Here is an 18846-nt window from a genome sequence, read left to right as displayed (position 1 = left end):
CTTATTCCTTAACTCCCAACCCTGCACTGCAAAGTCCCATTTGATGGGAGAGCTGCTTTCTGCTACCATAAATTCTCATGCTTTATCTTTCCCTATATATTGACATAGCAGTGCCACACACAACACACGTGTCTGGAAATGTTCAAGGTCAGAACAAAACTCTGATTCTTATTATCTTTGTAAGATGGGAGCCCCCTTCCCAACATTGAAGGTGGTTTTTAGAAAGCAAGGAAATAAATTCATGCATAACCACAGCCTATTGCATATTTGTCCTTCATATGATTAAAAAAATCAAATATCCTCATGGTACATTTTTAATGCAACATGGATATACATCAGGTTGAGATATATATCGGAAGCCCTTTGCTTCTTAAAAGGAGGAAGGCGTTTCAGCAGATGCCAATGCAGCTTTAATTAAATAATAATAATAATAATAATAATAATAATAATAATAATAATAATAAATTTTATTTATACCCCGCCCTCCCCGGCCAGAGCCGGGCTCAGGGCAGCTAACACCAGTAAAATTACAGTAAAAACATAATAAGAAAAAAACAAACCAATTTAAAATACAGGTTAAAACGCAATTTAAAATGCAGCCTCATTTTAATAGTAGCCCATAGATCAAAACCGTAAGGGGAAGGAAACATAAGGGTCAGACTGAGTCCAAACCAAAGGCCAGGCGGAACAGCTCTGTCTTGCAGGCCCTGCGGAAAGATGTCAAGTCCCACAGGGCACTAGTCTCATGTGACAGACCAAGTCGGGGCCAGTACTGAAAAGGCCCTGGCCCTAGTTGAGACCAATCTAACCACCTTGCGACCTGGGACCTCCAAAATGTTGTCATTTGTGGACCTTAAGGTCCTCCGCAGGGCATACCAGGAGAGACGGTCCCGTAGGTACATGGGCCCCAGGCCACCCCCCCAGCTTTGAGGAGATGGAGGTCCCCCCTGCCCACAAAGTGCAGCCCTCAGCCCTTGAAGCTTCTAACTCAGCCAGCATCACAGTCCTGAGCCAGACATGTGGGTTTGGCCTAGAGCAATGTTGGCTGCTGACCTGTCCCATTCCTGGCATCAAGTCCTGCCTACATGCCCAGAGGAGCTTTCTGGTGAGGAAAAAAAAAAATCAACAGAATGCCCTACCTACATAAAAAGGGCTCTGCTGGGATCCGGCAAAAAGCCCGCCTAGTCTAGTACTTTAGTCTCACGGTGGCCAGCTAGATGCCCTGATTGCGATTCCCAACAACTACCACCCACAGGTGCACTGCTCCATTTTGGGACTAAGAGACGTTGCATTTTTCCGGAGGACAGGAAGTGACAATGTGCAAGGAACTCCCCGGGTGAATGGGTCTGAGGCATGGGACAAACACTTCTTTTCTTCTACATGCAACTCACACCCCTTTGCAAGGAGGAACAAGTTGGCTGCTTCTGGGGGTTTTGAGTTTTTAATCTTGTCCCCCTCCAGGACATTTTCTCATCCAGACCCTCCCCTTGGGTTTTTCTCAGGCAAAGCCCGTAATTTCACATTTCTTCCAACTACGCATGGCGAAACATATGGAGGAATACAGAACTAGCTACATGGCAACAGCAGTTTGAACAAGATAAAAAACAACGACGAAAACCACAGAAATGTTGATGCATAATTCTGCAATTAACCAGAATGCGGTAGCTAGACTGGTGACTGGGAGTGGCTGCCGGGACCACATAACACCGGTCCTGAGAGATCTGCACTGGCTCCCAGTACGTTTCCGAGCCCAATTCAAAGTGTTGGTGCTGACCTTTAAAGCCCTAAACGGCCTCAGCCCAGGATAGCTGAAGGAGTGTCTCCACCCCCATCGTTCAGCCCGGACATTGATGTCCAGCTCCGACGGCCTTCTGGCGGTTCCCTCACTGCAAGAAGTGAGGTTACAGGGAACCAGACAGAGGGCCTTCTCAGTAGTGGCACCCTGTAGAATGTCCTCCCTTCAGATGTGAAGGAAATAAGCAGCTATCTTATCTTTAAAAGACATCTGAAGGCAGCCCTGTTTAGGGAAGTTTTTAATATTTAATGCTCAAGAGTGGCTGGGGAAACTCAACCAGATGGGTAGAGTATAAATAAATTATTATTATTATTATTATTATTATTATTATTATTATTATTAGGATTATGCTAAGGTGGGAGAAGGTGGTTGTATTATTTCAGAGGAAAGCAAAATCTGAATGAAATAAAGAGATCACCATCTGCAGTAAACTGATTATTAAGAACATAAGAAGAGTCTGCTGGAGTAGGCCAGTTGTGTTCCACTGGTCAGCTACTGCCTGCCTTAAGATGGACGGCCTCCTTGGAGCTCAGAGGATCACTCGACAAGAGGACTGAAGTTCTGAACAAGGCAAAAATAGGGGTTGACTTCACCCCCAAAGGCGCACTTCTCTATTGTCTCCCAAGACAAGCCTGGATAGCTCTGTTGGTTAGAACATGGTGCTGACAGCCCCAAGGTTGCAGGTTTGATCCCCGTACAGGACAGCTGCATATTCCTGCATTGCATGGAGTTGGGCTAGATGATCCTCATTCCAACTCTACGATTCTATGACAGATGGGTACCTTCACAGAGCATTGATAGGTTTATCAATAGCCTTTTCCTCCATGAATTTATCTAACCCCTTCAAAACCATCCAAGTTGGTGGCTGTTATGACCCCCTGTGGGAGAATTTGTGTATGTGCTGAAGGAAGAAATTCTTTAATTTATCCTGAATCCTTCAACATTCAGCTTCATTGGCGTTCTAGCATTATCAGTGAGGGAGAAAAGCTTTTATATGCTTTTATATAAATTTTATATAATTTTATATACCTCTGTCATGTCTCCTCTTTTCTCTAAACCAGGCTTTCCCAAGCTGGAGTCCTCAGCTGTTTTGGGACTACAACTCCCATCATCCCTATCTAGCAAAACCAGCAGTCAGGGATGATGGGAACTGTCAGGGAACTGCCATCGGAGGAACAGGTGGTGGAAAGGCTCCAGGAGAATAGGAGAGATTCTGCAGCAGAAGAAGGAACCAGTAGGGGGAGAGCAGGAGCTCCGGCGGAAGGGGAGTCGGAGGGGAGGCTCTGGGATACTTCCAGTGAGAATAGTGAAGAGGTAACAAGACCCCCCTTAGGAACTCCCACCCTTCGCCGGAAACTGTCACGCAGAGAGTCCAGGAGGCGCATGTCCGTCAAACAGCTTTTATGCTGGAGTAAGTTCCGTAGACGCCCACTGTCAGATTCTACCAGCGACTGACGGAGTCATGCTTTGGGGGCTCCGTTAGTGATTCGGTTTGGTTGACCAGCCAAACCCCAGAGGGATCAAGCTTTTACGCACAAGCAGCTCATTATCCCATCACAGGAACTGTAGTCGAAAAACAGTTGGTGACCCAAGTTTAGTAAACCGTGCTCTCAGTTTAAAAAGACCTGAATGTTGCAAGCTCATCATCCCTAACTATTCTGGCCAGGACTAATGTCAGTTGTAGTCCAGCCACATCTGGAGAGTTGCAGGTCCCCCATCTCTGATCTAGAGCAGTGTCCCGCTTTGAGGCAGGATACTCTTCCAGTGAGATAGCCTAGACCACAATGTGCCCGAAAAAGTAAACACATGTGATAGATAAAAGCTTCAGATGGAAGTAAGCCAGCAGTTCTCAACCTGTGGGTCCCCAGATGTTGTTGGACTACAACTCCCATCATCCCTGAGCTCTGGGGAACTACAGGTTGAGAAAGGCTGAAGTAAGCCAACCGAGGAACCTCAGAAATCAGGTGGAGATCCACTGGGTTCTAACCCACTCAACCTCATGGATCTTGCTAGAGGACTGTTCCCTAAGTGGACACAGGATTACAGCCTCAAAATCCCAGTCATTTTTGCATGCATGCAATAAGAGATAGGGCTGAATTCTCTCTCTCTCTCTCTAGCTCTACATTACAACAGAAATCCCGAGGGAAGCAATTCTCACTGAATGCTCCTTTCACTCAATATTTACGTGAAACTTACAGTTGAGAATCACGATCCAAAATGAGCTCCTGTAACAAACAGTTAAGCATTCCATTTGTTGTGACTGTGATAAATGAGCCATTTGAAATTCTGCAACATCTCACACTGGCTCCTGCCCAAATTCTGCCCACATGCAGAACTAGCAAGCATGGCTAACAGACAATTAAAATTCCTGCCTCCCTCACAGAGGCAAACAAAAGGTAGCCTGTTAAGATATGTGCAACAGTTCATCCCACCTTTTATCTTATTTTTCAAAAACTGTTTTGAAAGCAGCTATTCTGAGAGAAGTTTAACAACCATGACTTCCTGTTACTAGGGTACCCTGTGGTCTGAGAGCTGCATTTACTGGAAAGCAATGCTACAAATCTGCTTTTTAATTTTCTCTTATTTACCACATGCCAACATTCCTCTTTCAAACGACCCGAGATGGGGAAGAACGCGAACAATTGCAGTCGGTGCCTGAGCCATCGCTCAGCCGTTTCGACTGAATTTACATCTTCCTTTTTATTTCGGACATGATGGAACTGCTGGGAATCTCTCCATAAAATGCTAGTGAGCCAGACTCTTCTGGCTTTTAAAAAATAAATGACTTGGACAAATATTCCAGGAACGCTACGATTTATTATTTTATTTTTTTTAAGCCAGGCTTCCAAACCGATAGGTCAGCAAGTAGCATAGAATTGCCAATGATTTTCAGGTCAACTTCACCCCCAACACATGTGAAAGTTCATGCAGAACCACCAATGAAAGAGATATGAGGGGGGAAATCAAAAGCAGGTTAAGTCCCATATCAAGGGATTTACCTTGTAAAAAAAGCCAGCGACATTTTTGAGTATGTTGACGAATCTTATGGAACCAGGGTGGGAAGCCTCAAGTCTGGGAGCCTCTCTCTTTGTCCGCCCCCCCCCCCCCGGACTCCCTCTAAGGAATGGCTCCTCCTCAGGCCACACTTTTCACTGGCCCTGATCCACTGGCTCCTCAACTGCTTTTTCGTCACTTGGAATGTATTACTGAACTCTGGTAACACCTTTTGCTTGCCATGATACCCTGTTTCCCTGAAAATAAGACAGTATTAATCTTATATTAATTTTTGCTCCCAAAGATGCGCTAGGTTTTATTTTCAGGGGATGTCTTATTTTTCCATGAAGAAGCATACGGTACACGTTTATTGTCAGCCAGACTCCGTCAGGGCAGAGCAAGCAGCAGGCAGCAGCTTGGGAGTTGTAGTCAGAAACATCTGTTAGGAACCAAATTGGTGAAGCTGGCTTAGCTGAATCAGTCTAAGCCTCCATTGCAGGTGTCCATTCTATACTTCTAGGTAGCATCAGAAGGCAGCCATCCCTCATTTCAGGAAGAAATTCCCCCTTCCTGGTGGAATGTCACAAAATCTGGAGTACTTTCTTTTGTTTGCACAGATCTGGCTTTCCAGATAGTCTCCTGTACTGTATCTTGGAAGCAATAAATTCTTTCCAGCCTCCTTAATCAATGCGGAGCACTGACCTCACCATCACTTTTGTTCAAATCTTTAGCCAGCTGTTAAGCTTTGGCCGCAAAGTCAGACTCTGGTCCCCCCCCCCCGCATGAAGTCTCTGATTCAATCTTCAATACCCACCCCTCTAAGAGACTTGTGGAATTTATAGGCTTCGCTCTTGCTTCTATGCTAAGTGCTTGGCCCAGTTCTTACTGAGAAGATTCTCCCAGAAGCCACTTGGCCATGGACCAAACATTTCCTCTAATGTGTGACCACCACAGGCTTCCAGTTTAAGACTGGTGGGAGGGTCATAAATTGAGGGTCCCGTAGCAACCCCCTAAAAGCAAGGTTAGATTGTCTGCCAAACACTAAAGGCTGTTAAAGACAGTATGAGTGTCAAGAAGCTGGAATAACTACAGTATAATGGACCTACCACAGGCAAAGGGGCTCTATAAAGTGGGACTCTGCTCAGCACTAACCAGTCTACTTTTTCCCTCTTAAAAAAGGAATATGTAACACTGGACATGATTACTGTGCTCAAATGTCACACTAAACCATGGGTAGGCAAACTAAGTCACAGGGCCCGGATCTGGCCCAATCGCCTTCTAAATCCAGTCTACAGACGATCCGGGAATCAGCGTGTTTTGACATGAGTAGAATGTGTGCTCTTATTTAAAATGCATCTCTGGGTTATTTGTGGGGCATAGGAATTTGTTCATTCCCCCCTCCAAAAAAAAATATAGTTCAGCCCTCCACAAGGTCTGAGGGACAGTGGACCGGCCCCCTGCTGAAAAAGTCTGCTGATCCCTGCACTAAACCATGGCTTAGCACAACATGCATGCGCAGGAAAAAGCCACAGCAAGCCGCTTCCCTGTTGCATGGCTGGGAGAACTGCAGTTTTAGCCCAGCTGTGTTTTGATGGACAGACCGTGGTTAACATTAACTGTACTCATTTTTTAAAAAGTCTAACCTGGTGTAAACTAACCATAGTTAATGTTAATCACAGCTCTGGTTCCAGGTGACATAGCAAGTTGTGGCTGGGGAAACCCAGCCAGATGGGCGGGGTATGAACAATAAAATATTATTATTGTTATAACAAAAGAGTAAAGGAATGTTTTCCAACTCCTCCTGTCAGAAACTCGGCCCATGTGAACACACTGACCTTGGTGCTGATAAAGAAAAAGGAATGCTTGAACCATAGAATTAGAGAATGGTAGAGTTGGAAGAGAACCCAGGGGTCATCTTGTCTTGCCCCCTGAAATGCAGGAATCGCAACAGAAATATCCATGACAGATGACCAGCTGTCTGTACAAACTGTGGGGTTCATCTGCTGATGGGACAATGGAAAGTTGTCCATTTCCTCATTCTTACCATCTATCTCAAATGGGCCCAGAAACATTACAGCCCCTAGCTTAGATAACTTTCAAAGAAGATTAGACTTGATCTTCATGAATTTGTCTATTTCATGCAGTCATGATAGATATAGGAAAATTATAGGCAGCTCAACATAAAAAAAAACTAAGATCATGGCCACTGGTCTCATCACCTCCTGGCAAATAGAAGGGGAAGAAATGGAGGCAGTGAGAGAATTTACTTTCTTGGGCTCCATGATCACTGCAGATGGTGACAGTAGTCATGAAATTAAAAGATGCCTGCTTCTTGGGAGAAAAGCAATGACAAACCTAGACAGCATCTTAAAAAGCAGAAACATCACCTTGCCAACAAAGGTCCGTATAATTAAAGCTATGGTTTTCCCAGTAGTGATGTATGGAAGTGAGAGCTGGACCATAAAGAAGGCTGATTGCCAAACAACTGATGCTTTTGAATTATGGTGCTGGAGGAGACTCTTGAAAGTCCCATGGACTGCAAGAAGATCAAACGTATCCATTCTTAAGGAAATCAGCCCCGAGTGCTCACTGGAAGGACAGATTGTGAAGCTGAGGCTCCAATACTTTGGCCACCTCATGAGAAGAGAAGACTCCCTGGAAAAACCCCTGGTGTTGGGAAAGATTGAGGGCACAAGAAGAAGGGGACGACAGAGGACGAGATAGTTGGACAGTGTTCTTGAAGCTACCAACATGAGTTTGACCAAACTGCGTGAAGCAGTGGAGGACAGGAGTGCCTGGCGTGCTCTGGTCCATGGGGTCACGAAGAGTCGGACACGACTAAACAACAACATAGGCAGTATAACACTATCGGCTGACGGTGAAAACTGGGAGTGGGCTGTTGCTTTCATTCCATTGCTTGTGTGTTTCCCATAAGTATCTGCTTAGCCAACTAGACCATTTGTCTTATCCAACAGAACTCTGCTTTTATCCTTGAGGGGATCACATGAAGACTGTGACTGATCCCTTCTTTGTGAAGGTTCATCCATACAAAATTATGAGATGTTGCCATCAGTCTGGCAAACCTCCTGATGAAGCCTTAGGCAGCCCAGCTATCTGGACAGTTTATCACCCCAACGGACAAGCACCCCTCTTCTTAAGCTTAGCTATAGAGACTTTGAAACAGTAAGAAGTTTTAGATTTACCCCCCGCTCAAAGCCCAACTCTTGCCTTGTGAACTATATAACCTTAGAACACAAAAGGAGTGGCTTAACAACTTCACGGTCTAGAATGTCAGGAAGATTAAGTGAGAAATTCCAGAAAACTGCCCTTTAAAGCCAAATGTCAACAAATAAAGAATTTTATTTTGGGAAAAGGGAGAGGGTCAGGGTGGGGAAGAGAATGAGAAAGGAACCACACGTAAAGAAACTTGCACATCAAATCAAAATGCGATCTAACTTATGTGGTTACCTTTTACCTACTACCATAGAATCTGGGCTTCAGAGCATGTGCAGAGTTCCATGGAGAAAAGTAGCCCTGAAGCTCTCCATTGCTGGGGTCCTGATTTTGATTGTTTTAAGAACTGAGAGTGAAGTCTAACCTTTTTATTTAATTGTCGAGACCAGTAAAAATGGGCTCTGAACAAAGACTGCTTAGTTTTGGGACAATTACAAAACAGACTCGGTTGCTGATACAAACAAAAAATTATTTAGAAGTACCTTCATCTTCCTAATGACTCTGAAGGTACATCTCAGAACAGCTAGCCAATTCTGAAGAGTCAGTTAAGGAGGGATTACATTTAGAATGTGAATTCAGAAACAAAACCCAACATATAATCAATGGGACTTCCAGAAGTGCAGTGCACCATATGAAAAATAGGCAGATAATCTAATAGCAAAATATGCACTTTTTGAAATATTACTTAAGTCTTTGGTGTGACAACTGCAAAAAATCTTACTGCCAGAAATAACACATCAGAGATGTAAAAAATATTTCTAAAATTCTACTTTTCTGCATTTTCTGTCATATCTTTGAAACAAACAGCTTGAAATATGGCTTCCCCTTTCCAATAGGGAAGAAAACTTTAGATAATGCCCTGTAATATTTTTCCATACTGTTATCCATGCGAACAGCAGCTTTCAGAAATGTAATATTTCTTAAAGGTTTTCTTCCCTTCTTTTGATTTTCTTAATTGTTTCAGCATGTTACTTGAAACAGGATCCTGTTTTGAAAACGAACAGCCAGAGGAGTGGAGTCTGCTTGCCTTCTTTATTCATCCTCTTCGAGTGTGTTTAATGAAATGTCATAGTGTGTATATATCCCTTGGACAATTCATCCTAAGAGCTGCTTTGCTTGACTAAGACCAAAGGTTCATCTGATTTAAGGTTCTGGTTCTAACAGCATGAGAGCAGACAGACACTACTGAAATCTTGAAAAGGGAAAGAAGGCAAACATTTTCGGCCATTTGTTCCCACTGTCTGGTCCAGAGATGCTCGTCTCAAAATATGGTGGTTTTGTTTAACTGTAATGGCTTATGGCTGTTGTCAGACCTAGCCATTACTGGTGACTTTCTTTGAAATTGAAATACTTTATTGTCACTTGTACAACTTGTATACAGTGAGATTACACCAGCACCCCCCACTCAGCACTCTTAGTCTTAATTCCCCTCGTTTACTGACACACACCAAACCCGAAAGTCAGTTCCCTTGTTGTTATCTTTTCATTCAGCAGCCTAACAGCCCACGGATAGAAGCTGTTCTTTACCCTGTTGGTGCGACTAATCATGCTTCTATATCTTCTGACCCGATGGCAGGAGATCAAGAAAGTGCCCACCTGGGTGTGAATCATCTCTGAGAATTTTCCACACTCTCCTGAGGCAACGTTCTTCTGCTATTTCTAGAAGGAGGGGTGTTAGCATGGGGTGGGCACTTGCACAGCTGAGCACTGGGAGCCTTCCGCACCTCAGCCAAGCCCCTTCCCCGCTGCCCCATGTGAGCTGGAGACTTGCTCAGCTGAGGTGCTGGAAGACTTATTCCCTGCGTCTCAGCTCTGCGGGTCAAGGAAGCCGCCCTGCCTCTTGGGCTGGCATGCACAAGCAGGAGGATGTGGGTGGCGCTGTGGTCTAAACCACTGAGCCTCTTGGGGCTTGGCGATCGGAAGGTTGGCGGTTTGAATTACCATGACAGGGTGAGCTCCCATTGCTCTGTCCCAGCTCCTGCCAACCTATCAGTTCAAAAGCACGCCAGTGCAAGTAGATAAATAGGTACCACTGTGGTGGGAAAGTAAACGGCGTTTCCGTGCACTCTGGCTTCTGTCACGGTGTCCCGTTGCGCCAGAAGTGGTTCAGTCATGCTGGCCACATGACCCGGAAAGCTGTCTGTGGGCAAACGCCGGCTACCTCAGCCTGAAAGTGAGATGAGCAACACAACCCCATAGTCGTCTTTGACTGGACTTAACCGTCCAGGGGTCCTTTACCTTTACAAGCAGGAGGGACAGGGTAGCTCTCCTGCATGTCAGCTGTTATCCAGGAGGCCTCAGCAAAGCTTCTGGCTTGCAAGGAGACCATCTCCAGAACTCGTAGAAGATGTCCGCTTTGGGATCTGGGGAGGGTCTCTTTGTCAGGTGGAGGTGCAGCAGGGCTTTGCTAAGGCTGGCCAGGGGCTGCCCACCTGAGACGCCCTAGCCAGCATTAATTCAGGAAGGATTATAGCTCAGGGGTAGAGTGATTTTTTTCAATATTTTTTTTTGCATGCAGGAGGTCCCAGAATTCAGCCCCAGCATTTCCACGTTAGACAGGGAAAGACAGAGACCTGGGGACTCAGTGCCAATCAGTGCAGACAATATAGCTGGAACAATGGATTGATTTAGCACAAGGTTTTACCCTGTTTAATAATTATTTATTACTTACTAAATTACAGTGGTACCTCTGGTTACGTACTTAATTTGTTCCGGAGGTCCATACTTAACCTGAAAGTGTTCTTAACCTGAAGCACCACTTTAGCTAATGGGGACTCGCGCTGCCGGAGCACAATTTCTGTTCTCATCCTGAAGCAAAGTTCTTAACCCAAGGTAATATTTCTGGGTTAGCGGAGTCTGTAACCTGAAGCGTATGTATCCTGAAGCGTATGTAACCCGAGGTACCACTGTACCGCCCTTCATTCGTAGATCTGGGGACAGTTAGCAATATAAAAACATTGTTAAAAAAACAACACAGTACATAATTAAAACAAGAACAGAAAGTAACCAATAACTCCCTTACGATCTAGGGATAGCCAATCTTAAATTCAGTTTTGCAAATCAGTTTGTGGCTTTTATAAGAGTTCTCATGAAAATTCATCTGGGAGGCCAACATATCCCTGCTTCCCAACCAGGGTCCCTCCTTCAACCATCTACCACCGCTGTGAGTTTACAATTGTTGGACCCTAATAAAGGCCCCAAACAGAGGATGCCAAGGAAGACAGAGGGAAAAAATAAATAAAAATAAAGAGGACTTTATTTTTAAAAAGACAAAGGGAAAAAATAAATAAAAATAAAGAGGACTTCCTATTTTACATCTTCCAGTTAACATAAAAAAAGTTATTTAAGACATTCAGCCCATGATAACATCCGTCTTCTCCACTTTCTGCTACACAATATTTCTTTTACATCCAAGTGTTTTGATGTTTATTTACAGATTCAGACACTCTCTTTTTTATAATATTCGCAAGGGCTAACAGCAGATGGAGAAACAAACATACTTTAAAAAACAGCGTCTGCTAAAACAACTTTTTCCCAGCAACATCTCGGCACAGACCTTCCAAGTTGGACGGCCAGAAGCATCTTATGAAAAAATAAATCTCATGCTCAAGAACTGTTTACAATGTTCTTCCTGTTTACTGATGGAAAAAGGTGGCTTAAACCAAAGGCTAACCAGGGACATGCAGGCCTTCCCTTAGGCTGGCTAAGCAACTGCCGGCAGATTCTAGAGCAGAGTTGTTGTGAAAGGCCACTTTTTTGGCCCTGACAAAGAAATGGACACACTTAGGTCCATTCATTTTCAGGGTCTGGTGCCTCCTACCTCTTAGTGGAGATGTGCAATTCTCAAACCCTTTGTGGAACTCCAAATGATTCCCCAGAATGATGTCAGGGACTGGGAAGCCAAGATGAGGGAGGGTGCATAGTTCAAGCTAGTTGCTGGTTTCCCAGACTAAGCTCAGGGGGAAGCAGGAGGGTTAGCTGGCAGCACAACAACTGTTCTAAGCTGAAACTCTCCATCACTGGGCTTGTCTGCGAAATGAGCACCAGAAAAAGCTATACCTCCCTGCCTAGGAACATTTATGAAGCCCTGGAAGAGTATATTCCCTGTACCCCACAAGGACTCTAAGCTCCCATCTTCCCTGACCATTGGCTGTGCTAGTTGGGGCTGATGGGAGATGGAATCCGACAATGTAAGGCAAGAATTGAGACCAAACAAAGGACGTTTAATAGGCTTCATCACTCAACCCCAGAAATTTGCTGGGAAGAAAAACATGCAGGGGTTTTGAGATGCATTTGCAAATAATCTAAAATGAAGCTGGACAGCTGTTCTGCCCAATATCAGATCAAAATGCAAAACAAAGATCTTTTTTAAAAGATGTTGTTTTTAACATCTCTTTTGTGAAATTCATTTTTTTAAAAATAATTTTTACAGTGGTACCTCGGGTTACAGACGCTTCAGGTTACAGACTCCGCTAACCCAGAAATAGTATCTCAGGTTAAGAACTTTGCTTCAGAATGAGAACAAACAGACCTCCAGAATGAATTAAGTTCTTAACCTGAGGTACCACTGTATTAGTTTTACAAGATAAATTTCACATTTAACACATTAGAATTTCAAGATCAAACAAGATTCTTCCGAATCTTAGGACTTCCCTCCTCCCCTCCGTGGGTCCTTTAGATATCTTAACCAACTGCATATTATAGTTCATCCAAATTATAATCCTCTAGTGTGTCCAAAGTCTTTGTAACTATGCAAAAGTTATTGAAAGCCATGTCAAAGAGTTCAAATGTTTACAGTGGTCTTTTAAAGACAGTCTATATTTGTTCCATTCTCTATTAAAGTTTTGCTCCTCCTGATTTCTGATTTTTCCCAGAAAGATGTTAAAGCAGTCTTCTTCTTTGCCACCTCACCTCCATCAGTCAACATTTGCTCAAAGAACTGAAAAGCTGGAAGGAACCCAAGGGTCCAACCCCCTATGCTGCTTTTGGCCCAGCAGAGATCAGGGGTAGAGTGCGTAATTCACATGAAGAAGGTTTCAGGTTCAATCCCCATCATCCCCAGGAATGACTGTGAAAGACCCCTTGCATCAAATCCTGGAGAATTGTTGCCGGTCAATGTACAGCATTTCCCTGAGTGAACTGGGACAACGGTCTGATCATTTACATGCTGAGCCCTGGATTTAAACCAAGACAGAAGCTTTAAGTAGGCAAGAAATAAAGATATATTCATGTGGCTGCAGATTTTACCTTGGTATTGAATTATTCTACAGTATTAACTGGACTGCAGGCCACACTATGACAGAGACTCTGGGAAAGCTGGTGTTAGCAGCGCAGTTAAAGAAGCTGAGTTGCAAATCAAGATATCTGAGGAACCACCTTGTTCCCTACATTCCCTGCCGTCCTCTCTGAGGGTCTTTCTTGTGACGCAACAGGTATTTGTTCCACAGTTGTGCGACTAGGGTCTTTTAGCACAGTGGAACGCTTTCCTGCAGAACACACTTCCCATAACTGATGGACACGGCATTTTGTCTTCTATTGAACACTGCTCAAAACGTTTGTTTCTTCATGCTTTCCCAGAGAGACAAGTCTATTCACTGACAGCATTTGGCTGGTGGTATATTACGGGAATCTTACACGTTCGAATGCATTTTTTGCTTTAAGTTTGTAACGTTTAACGCACTTATAAAGGCTCCATGTAAATAAAACCAAGGGGTCTCTATCTGAAATGTCACTCCTGCTGCGAATTCACTACGCAGCTTAAGGCAGAGAACACTACAGTTCTCCTCCCTGCCCCAATCTGCAAACTGCAGATAATGGGACAGACTTATCTTACGGGACTGGTGGAAAGATCACAGCAAGGATAATGTACATAGAGCGCTCAGAACACTCTGAAATGCCACATCAATGCGAAGCGGAGCCAAATCAACAGAGCAACAAACAGATCTGTCTCTTGCTCTGCCAAGACCAACAGAGAGGCAGATGTAAATGTTAGAGGAAAGAGAAGGAGCCTTCTTCAGTGTCTTTAAAAAAGTATCTTGGTTTGCCCCTTCCGTCTTCTTTGATCTGACACTGGCAGCAATAAAGAGGGAGATGAGCATTTCAGCAAACATTGCTAAATGCTATTGTACAGGATGGAGGCTTTCGCCTAAATGCAGACGGCACAGCAACCCGTGATCTCAACAACATTACCAGCTGGGGACCAGCAAAACCACATTGACCAAATAAGGAAAGTGACTTCGTGCCTGAAATCCTTTCCCACTTAGCTCACTCTGTGTTTTTCTGTCATTTGTGCAATAAATGATAGGGGTCACCCTCCCCCACTTTCCCCTCACAGCTCGAATGGAATAAACCGCCTAGCGACCCGTATAATGTATAGCTGGGCTTGTGTAATCTTGGGGTGTGAGTAGGAGGTAGAGGAGAGAGAGAGAGAATTATATTTGCAGAGACCAATCCTACACAGAATCATAGTTGAAAGAGATTCCCAAGGGTTCAGCCCCCTGCAATGGAGGAATCTCAGCTGAAACATCCATGACAGATGGCCATCCAACCTCTGCTTAAAAACCTCCAAGGAAGGAAAGTCCACAACTTCCTGAGGGAGACCATTCCACTGTCAAAACAGCTCCTACTGTCAGGAAGATCTCAGAATCTCCTTTCTTGTAAGTTGAAGCCATTGGTGCGAGTCTTGCCCTCCAGAGCAGGAGAGAACAAGCTTGTTCCATCTTCCATGTAACAGCCCTTGAAATATCTGAAGATGGCTATCATAGCTCCTCTCACTCTTCTCTTTTCCATGTAAAACATACCCAACACCCTCAACTGTCCTGTCCCTCATAGGGCTTGGTTTCCAGGCCCTTGATCATTTTGGTTGCCCTCCTCTGCACACGTTCCAGCTTGCCAATATCCTTCTTAAATTGTGGCGCCCAGAACTGGACCTAATATTCCAGGTGTGGTCTGATCAGGGCAGGATAGAATGGTTATAGGGACACTGTAGTTCTGCTGATGCAGCCTAGAATAGCATTAGCTTCTTTTGTTGCTGCAACACACAGTTGACTCATATTAAGCTTCTGGTCCACTAAGACCTCAATATCCTTTTCATGCGTCTTACGAGTAAGCCAGGTGTCCCCCATCATATAGGCTTGTAACAATCCGAAGCTATTTAAACTTGCTCCATGACATTTTCATTCCACAGGACAGTTACATAACCAACACAGTAAAAGGTTCTTATTTTCTGCAAACGAAGTTCTTCCTGAAATCCTTTAGCTCCTCTGTATTAAGACTTCCAAAAATGTCAGAAATTGTTTTATTTTACTGTCCCTGTGTGTGTTTATTGAAATTAATATTTCTAAGTTGATGTTTTTAAACATCCTTCCCAAAATAGCAGAGCAACTATAGAGCATCTATTAAATATTATGGGGTGAGGATTCTAAGAATGGAAAGCTGGAGAGAGCCGCGGGGCTATGAAAATCCTGGGAACGCAAGCTGTTTATATCGCTGAAAAAGTTTCGTAACTTGGAGGGTTTCCTCCTCCGTTTTGGAAACCACATCAGAACTGTTCACCCAGACACTGCTGACTTCCCACGAACTTCAGCATCACTCGAACAGCATTCTAAACAATAATTCAATGCCGGCCTATGCTTCTGTCAAAATGCCGGATTCATTCAGAGCTACTTTGCAAACCTCTCACCTCCAATGAACATGTCACTTTTATTTTACAGCAAAAAGGGCATCTCTGTGTGTGGAGAGATGTATAACCTGCCCCATAATTCAGGGAGGGGCAGATGCAGACATCCCCCCCCCTTTGAACACACTGGAATAATCTAGGGTTCCCCAAACTTGGCTCTCCATCTGCTTTTGGACTACAGTTCCCATCATCCCTGACCACTGGTCCTGCTAGCTAGCAATGATGGGACTTGTAGTCCAAAAATAGCTGGAAGCTCAAGTGTGGAAAACTCTGGCGCAATCTAATACACAATAACAGGCAGCTTCCAATGCTTGTTCACATTCAGAGACGTACTGCAGAGATTTATAATATTCATAGTAGTTGGGTCCAGGCTATCATATCATGACTTAATAAACCAAGCAGTGTACGTCCACATGCAGCCACTTCGCTCTACATAAGCAGAGATACACGTTCAGGAAGTCACAGTCCGCTTTAAAACATGGCTTCATGTCCTGGCGAATCTTCTGGCGAACCAGAATCTGATCGGCAAGTCCTAGGCTCTGTGGTTTAACCCACAGCGCCACCCGCGGCCCAAATTAATAACATAATACAGCATTAAACATTTAAAACTTCCCTAAACAGGGCTGCCTGTCTGTTAAAAGTAGGACAGTTGCTTATTTCCTTGACATCTGATGGGAGGGCGTTTCACAGGGCAGGTGCCACTACCGAGAAGGCCCTTTGCCTGGTTAGGAGTGGCTGCCTGCAGATGAAAAATCATAGTTCATATCTAGAGAAGGTATCTTACATCAAGATATCTCACAACAATGGGCATTAATTAAAGACTGTTGCTGATTCCTTTACTTCGCTGATTTCCCCCTGAAACACCAAGTGGGAACATAACATCATAATTTATTTATTTTTTGATGAGGGTGTCCTTGTGTGGACGCTGGGGAAAAACTTGTATATATGAGCAGCACCAAGTCCACCATAAACTGCGTTCCCAGTGATGAGTATTCATGGCTTCATCATGCAGTACAGTTTAGCTGTGGGGCTGATTAATTTGTTTTGGAATACTTATATCCTGTTTTACAGTCCCGAGAGGCTCTGAAAGCAGCTTACAAGTGATGTTTACAACAAAAAAATCACATTAAGTCTAGTACCAGGAACAGAAACCACAAAATGAAGCAGTGACCGTGAATAACAATATTCAGAAACAACTTACTTTTGCTGCACCTATTTGTTCCTTGCGAAATTTCTCCAGTGGGGCTATTAAAACATCATTAGCATTCTGGATCTGAAATACATGTGAAAAAATATGCATCAGTTTGGAATACAACATTTTTAGCCAACTATAATTCTGATTCACCAACTTCTCAGACGAGAAGTGGCAAAATTCCTGAAATAATTCATAGAATTGGAAAGGACCTTGAGGATCATCTAGTCCAACCCACAACAATGCAGAAATCTATTGTCCAGTGTGGGGTTTGAACCCAGAACCCTGAGATTAAGAATCTTACACTCTACTGACTGAACTATTCCACTGACTATTGAGTCAGCTATTTCCGAAGAGCAAGCTGTATATGAAGACACCGGCTAAATTATGATTAAGTCTGTAACCTTCCACAGGCTTAGTAGAGCGTAAGGCTGGATTTAGACACATCAAAGAAGCATTTCAGTTAAACGCGTTGCAAACTTTGTATGACAAATCGGGCTAGCAAAAACGGAACTCCGCAGCACCATCTGATGTCACAGTGTCAGAATGCATAAACAACGCATATAAAGCACTTTTTCTTTGCAAATGTAGCTGAGTCCTAAGACTCAATGGATTCAGCTGAATTGATTTCTGAATAAATAAACATTAAGTATCCCGGGAACCTCTGCTTTCTTTGTTCTCACCTTTAAATGTTAAAGGACTAGAACCTTTGCTTTATGACGCATAAAGCAAAATACTAGCCCTCATGGCACCAAAATAGGCTTTGCTAATATGTGGATAAACAACCATCTCTTAACCTTTTGGCATATATATATATATGGTAACAAACACTCACAGATGAAAGTATATCTGACTAAATCAGCATGACAAATCAGTCTACTGGAAATCGACGGACTTAAGTTACCATATTTACACAAATCTAATACATCATCAAATCTATGAGCACCCTAATTTTCTTGACAAAATTTGGCCCCAAAAGGTGTGCATTACATTCGAGCAAATACGGTAGTTGTGTCTATTTATTTCATTGGCTCTTCTCTAAGTATGACTTAGATGGAAGCACAAGAAGATAAAAGTTTTTACTTGGGGCCTCAAAGACAGAAGAGTAGGTTGTGGAAAAAATGTATTTCCATACAGCATCCATGCTGAAAAGGCCCTAACCTTGGTTTAAACTCTGAAGCAAGCCACAAATGAAGAATTTGGGGGAAAGATTGTCCTTTACTCCTTCCCATGTTTAACACTAGTAGAATCTCACCAACACACATATAATTAACACAAGTTGCAAAATCAAGCTTTTCCTGATATTGATATTGATTTTGGTTTAGCTTGGTGCAGAATATATATATATATATATATATATATATATATATATGCGCATAAAGTATACCCAGATGCCTGTTTAAAATATATTGCACTACATATTCACTAAGAACTTGTTTTATAAAAAAATATGATTTCTGGCCAACTGCTATGATTGTTCCCACTACATTTATTACTAGCAATCTCTCTAGATAGGAAATCTAAATAGTCATTCCATCTGTCCCCAAAATTCCCCATTTGTGAGATTGAAGCTGGGTTCGTTGTAGTTGTAGTTGTTTGGTTTAAAGCATATAAATATTTAAAGAGAAGAAGCATCATTATACTTAAGACTCCCAGAACTGCAGTTGTTTTAGAGTAATTAAGTTTTAGTGTTTGAGCAGTGATGTATTTCAATGCTAATTGTGGGATACAAGGGCAAGACGACTGTCTGGAGCAAAGTTTAATATAGCTATTCTCCCCGCCTCACCCACAAATAATTTGAATTTGGTGGGTAATTTTTATCTGTTATAATCGCCTTCTACTTAACATACCATATGAACTGTTGGAGATATTTTGATAGCTGTTGCTTAAAGCTGTCGGTTGAACTGGGGGGAAAGAGGCTAACATGTCAGTCATTACTCTTAAAATCAATTA

General features: G+C 43.3%; 1 protein-coding gene across 1 annotated transcript in view; it reads right to left on the bottom strand.

The window, feature by feature from the left end:
• Positions 1–18846, bottom strand: part of ARHGAP42 (Rho GTPase activating protein 42) — a 168366-nt gene that overhangs the window by 69576 nt on the left and 79944 nt on the right. Inside the window, exon 4 of the mRNA XM_081860231.1 lies at positions 16903–16974. Coding sequence (XP_081716357.1) covers positions 16903–16974 — 72 coding nt within the window. The remainder of the gene's footprint in view (positions 1–16902; positions 16975–18846) is intronic.

This window comes from Podarcis erhardii (assembly GCF_964252035.2).
Source record: "Podarcis erhardii genome assembly, chromosome: 4".
Lineage (NCBI taxonomy): Eukaryota > Metazoa > Chordata > Lepidosauria > Squamata > Lacertidae > Podarcis > Podarcis erhardii.
This window is presented reverse-complemented; position numbering and strand designations above follow the sequence as displayed.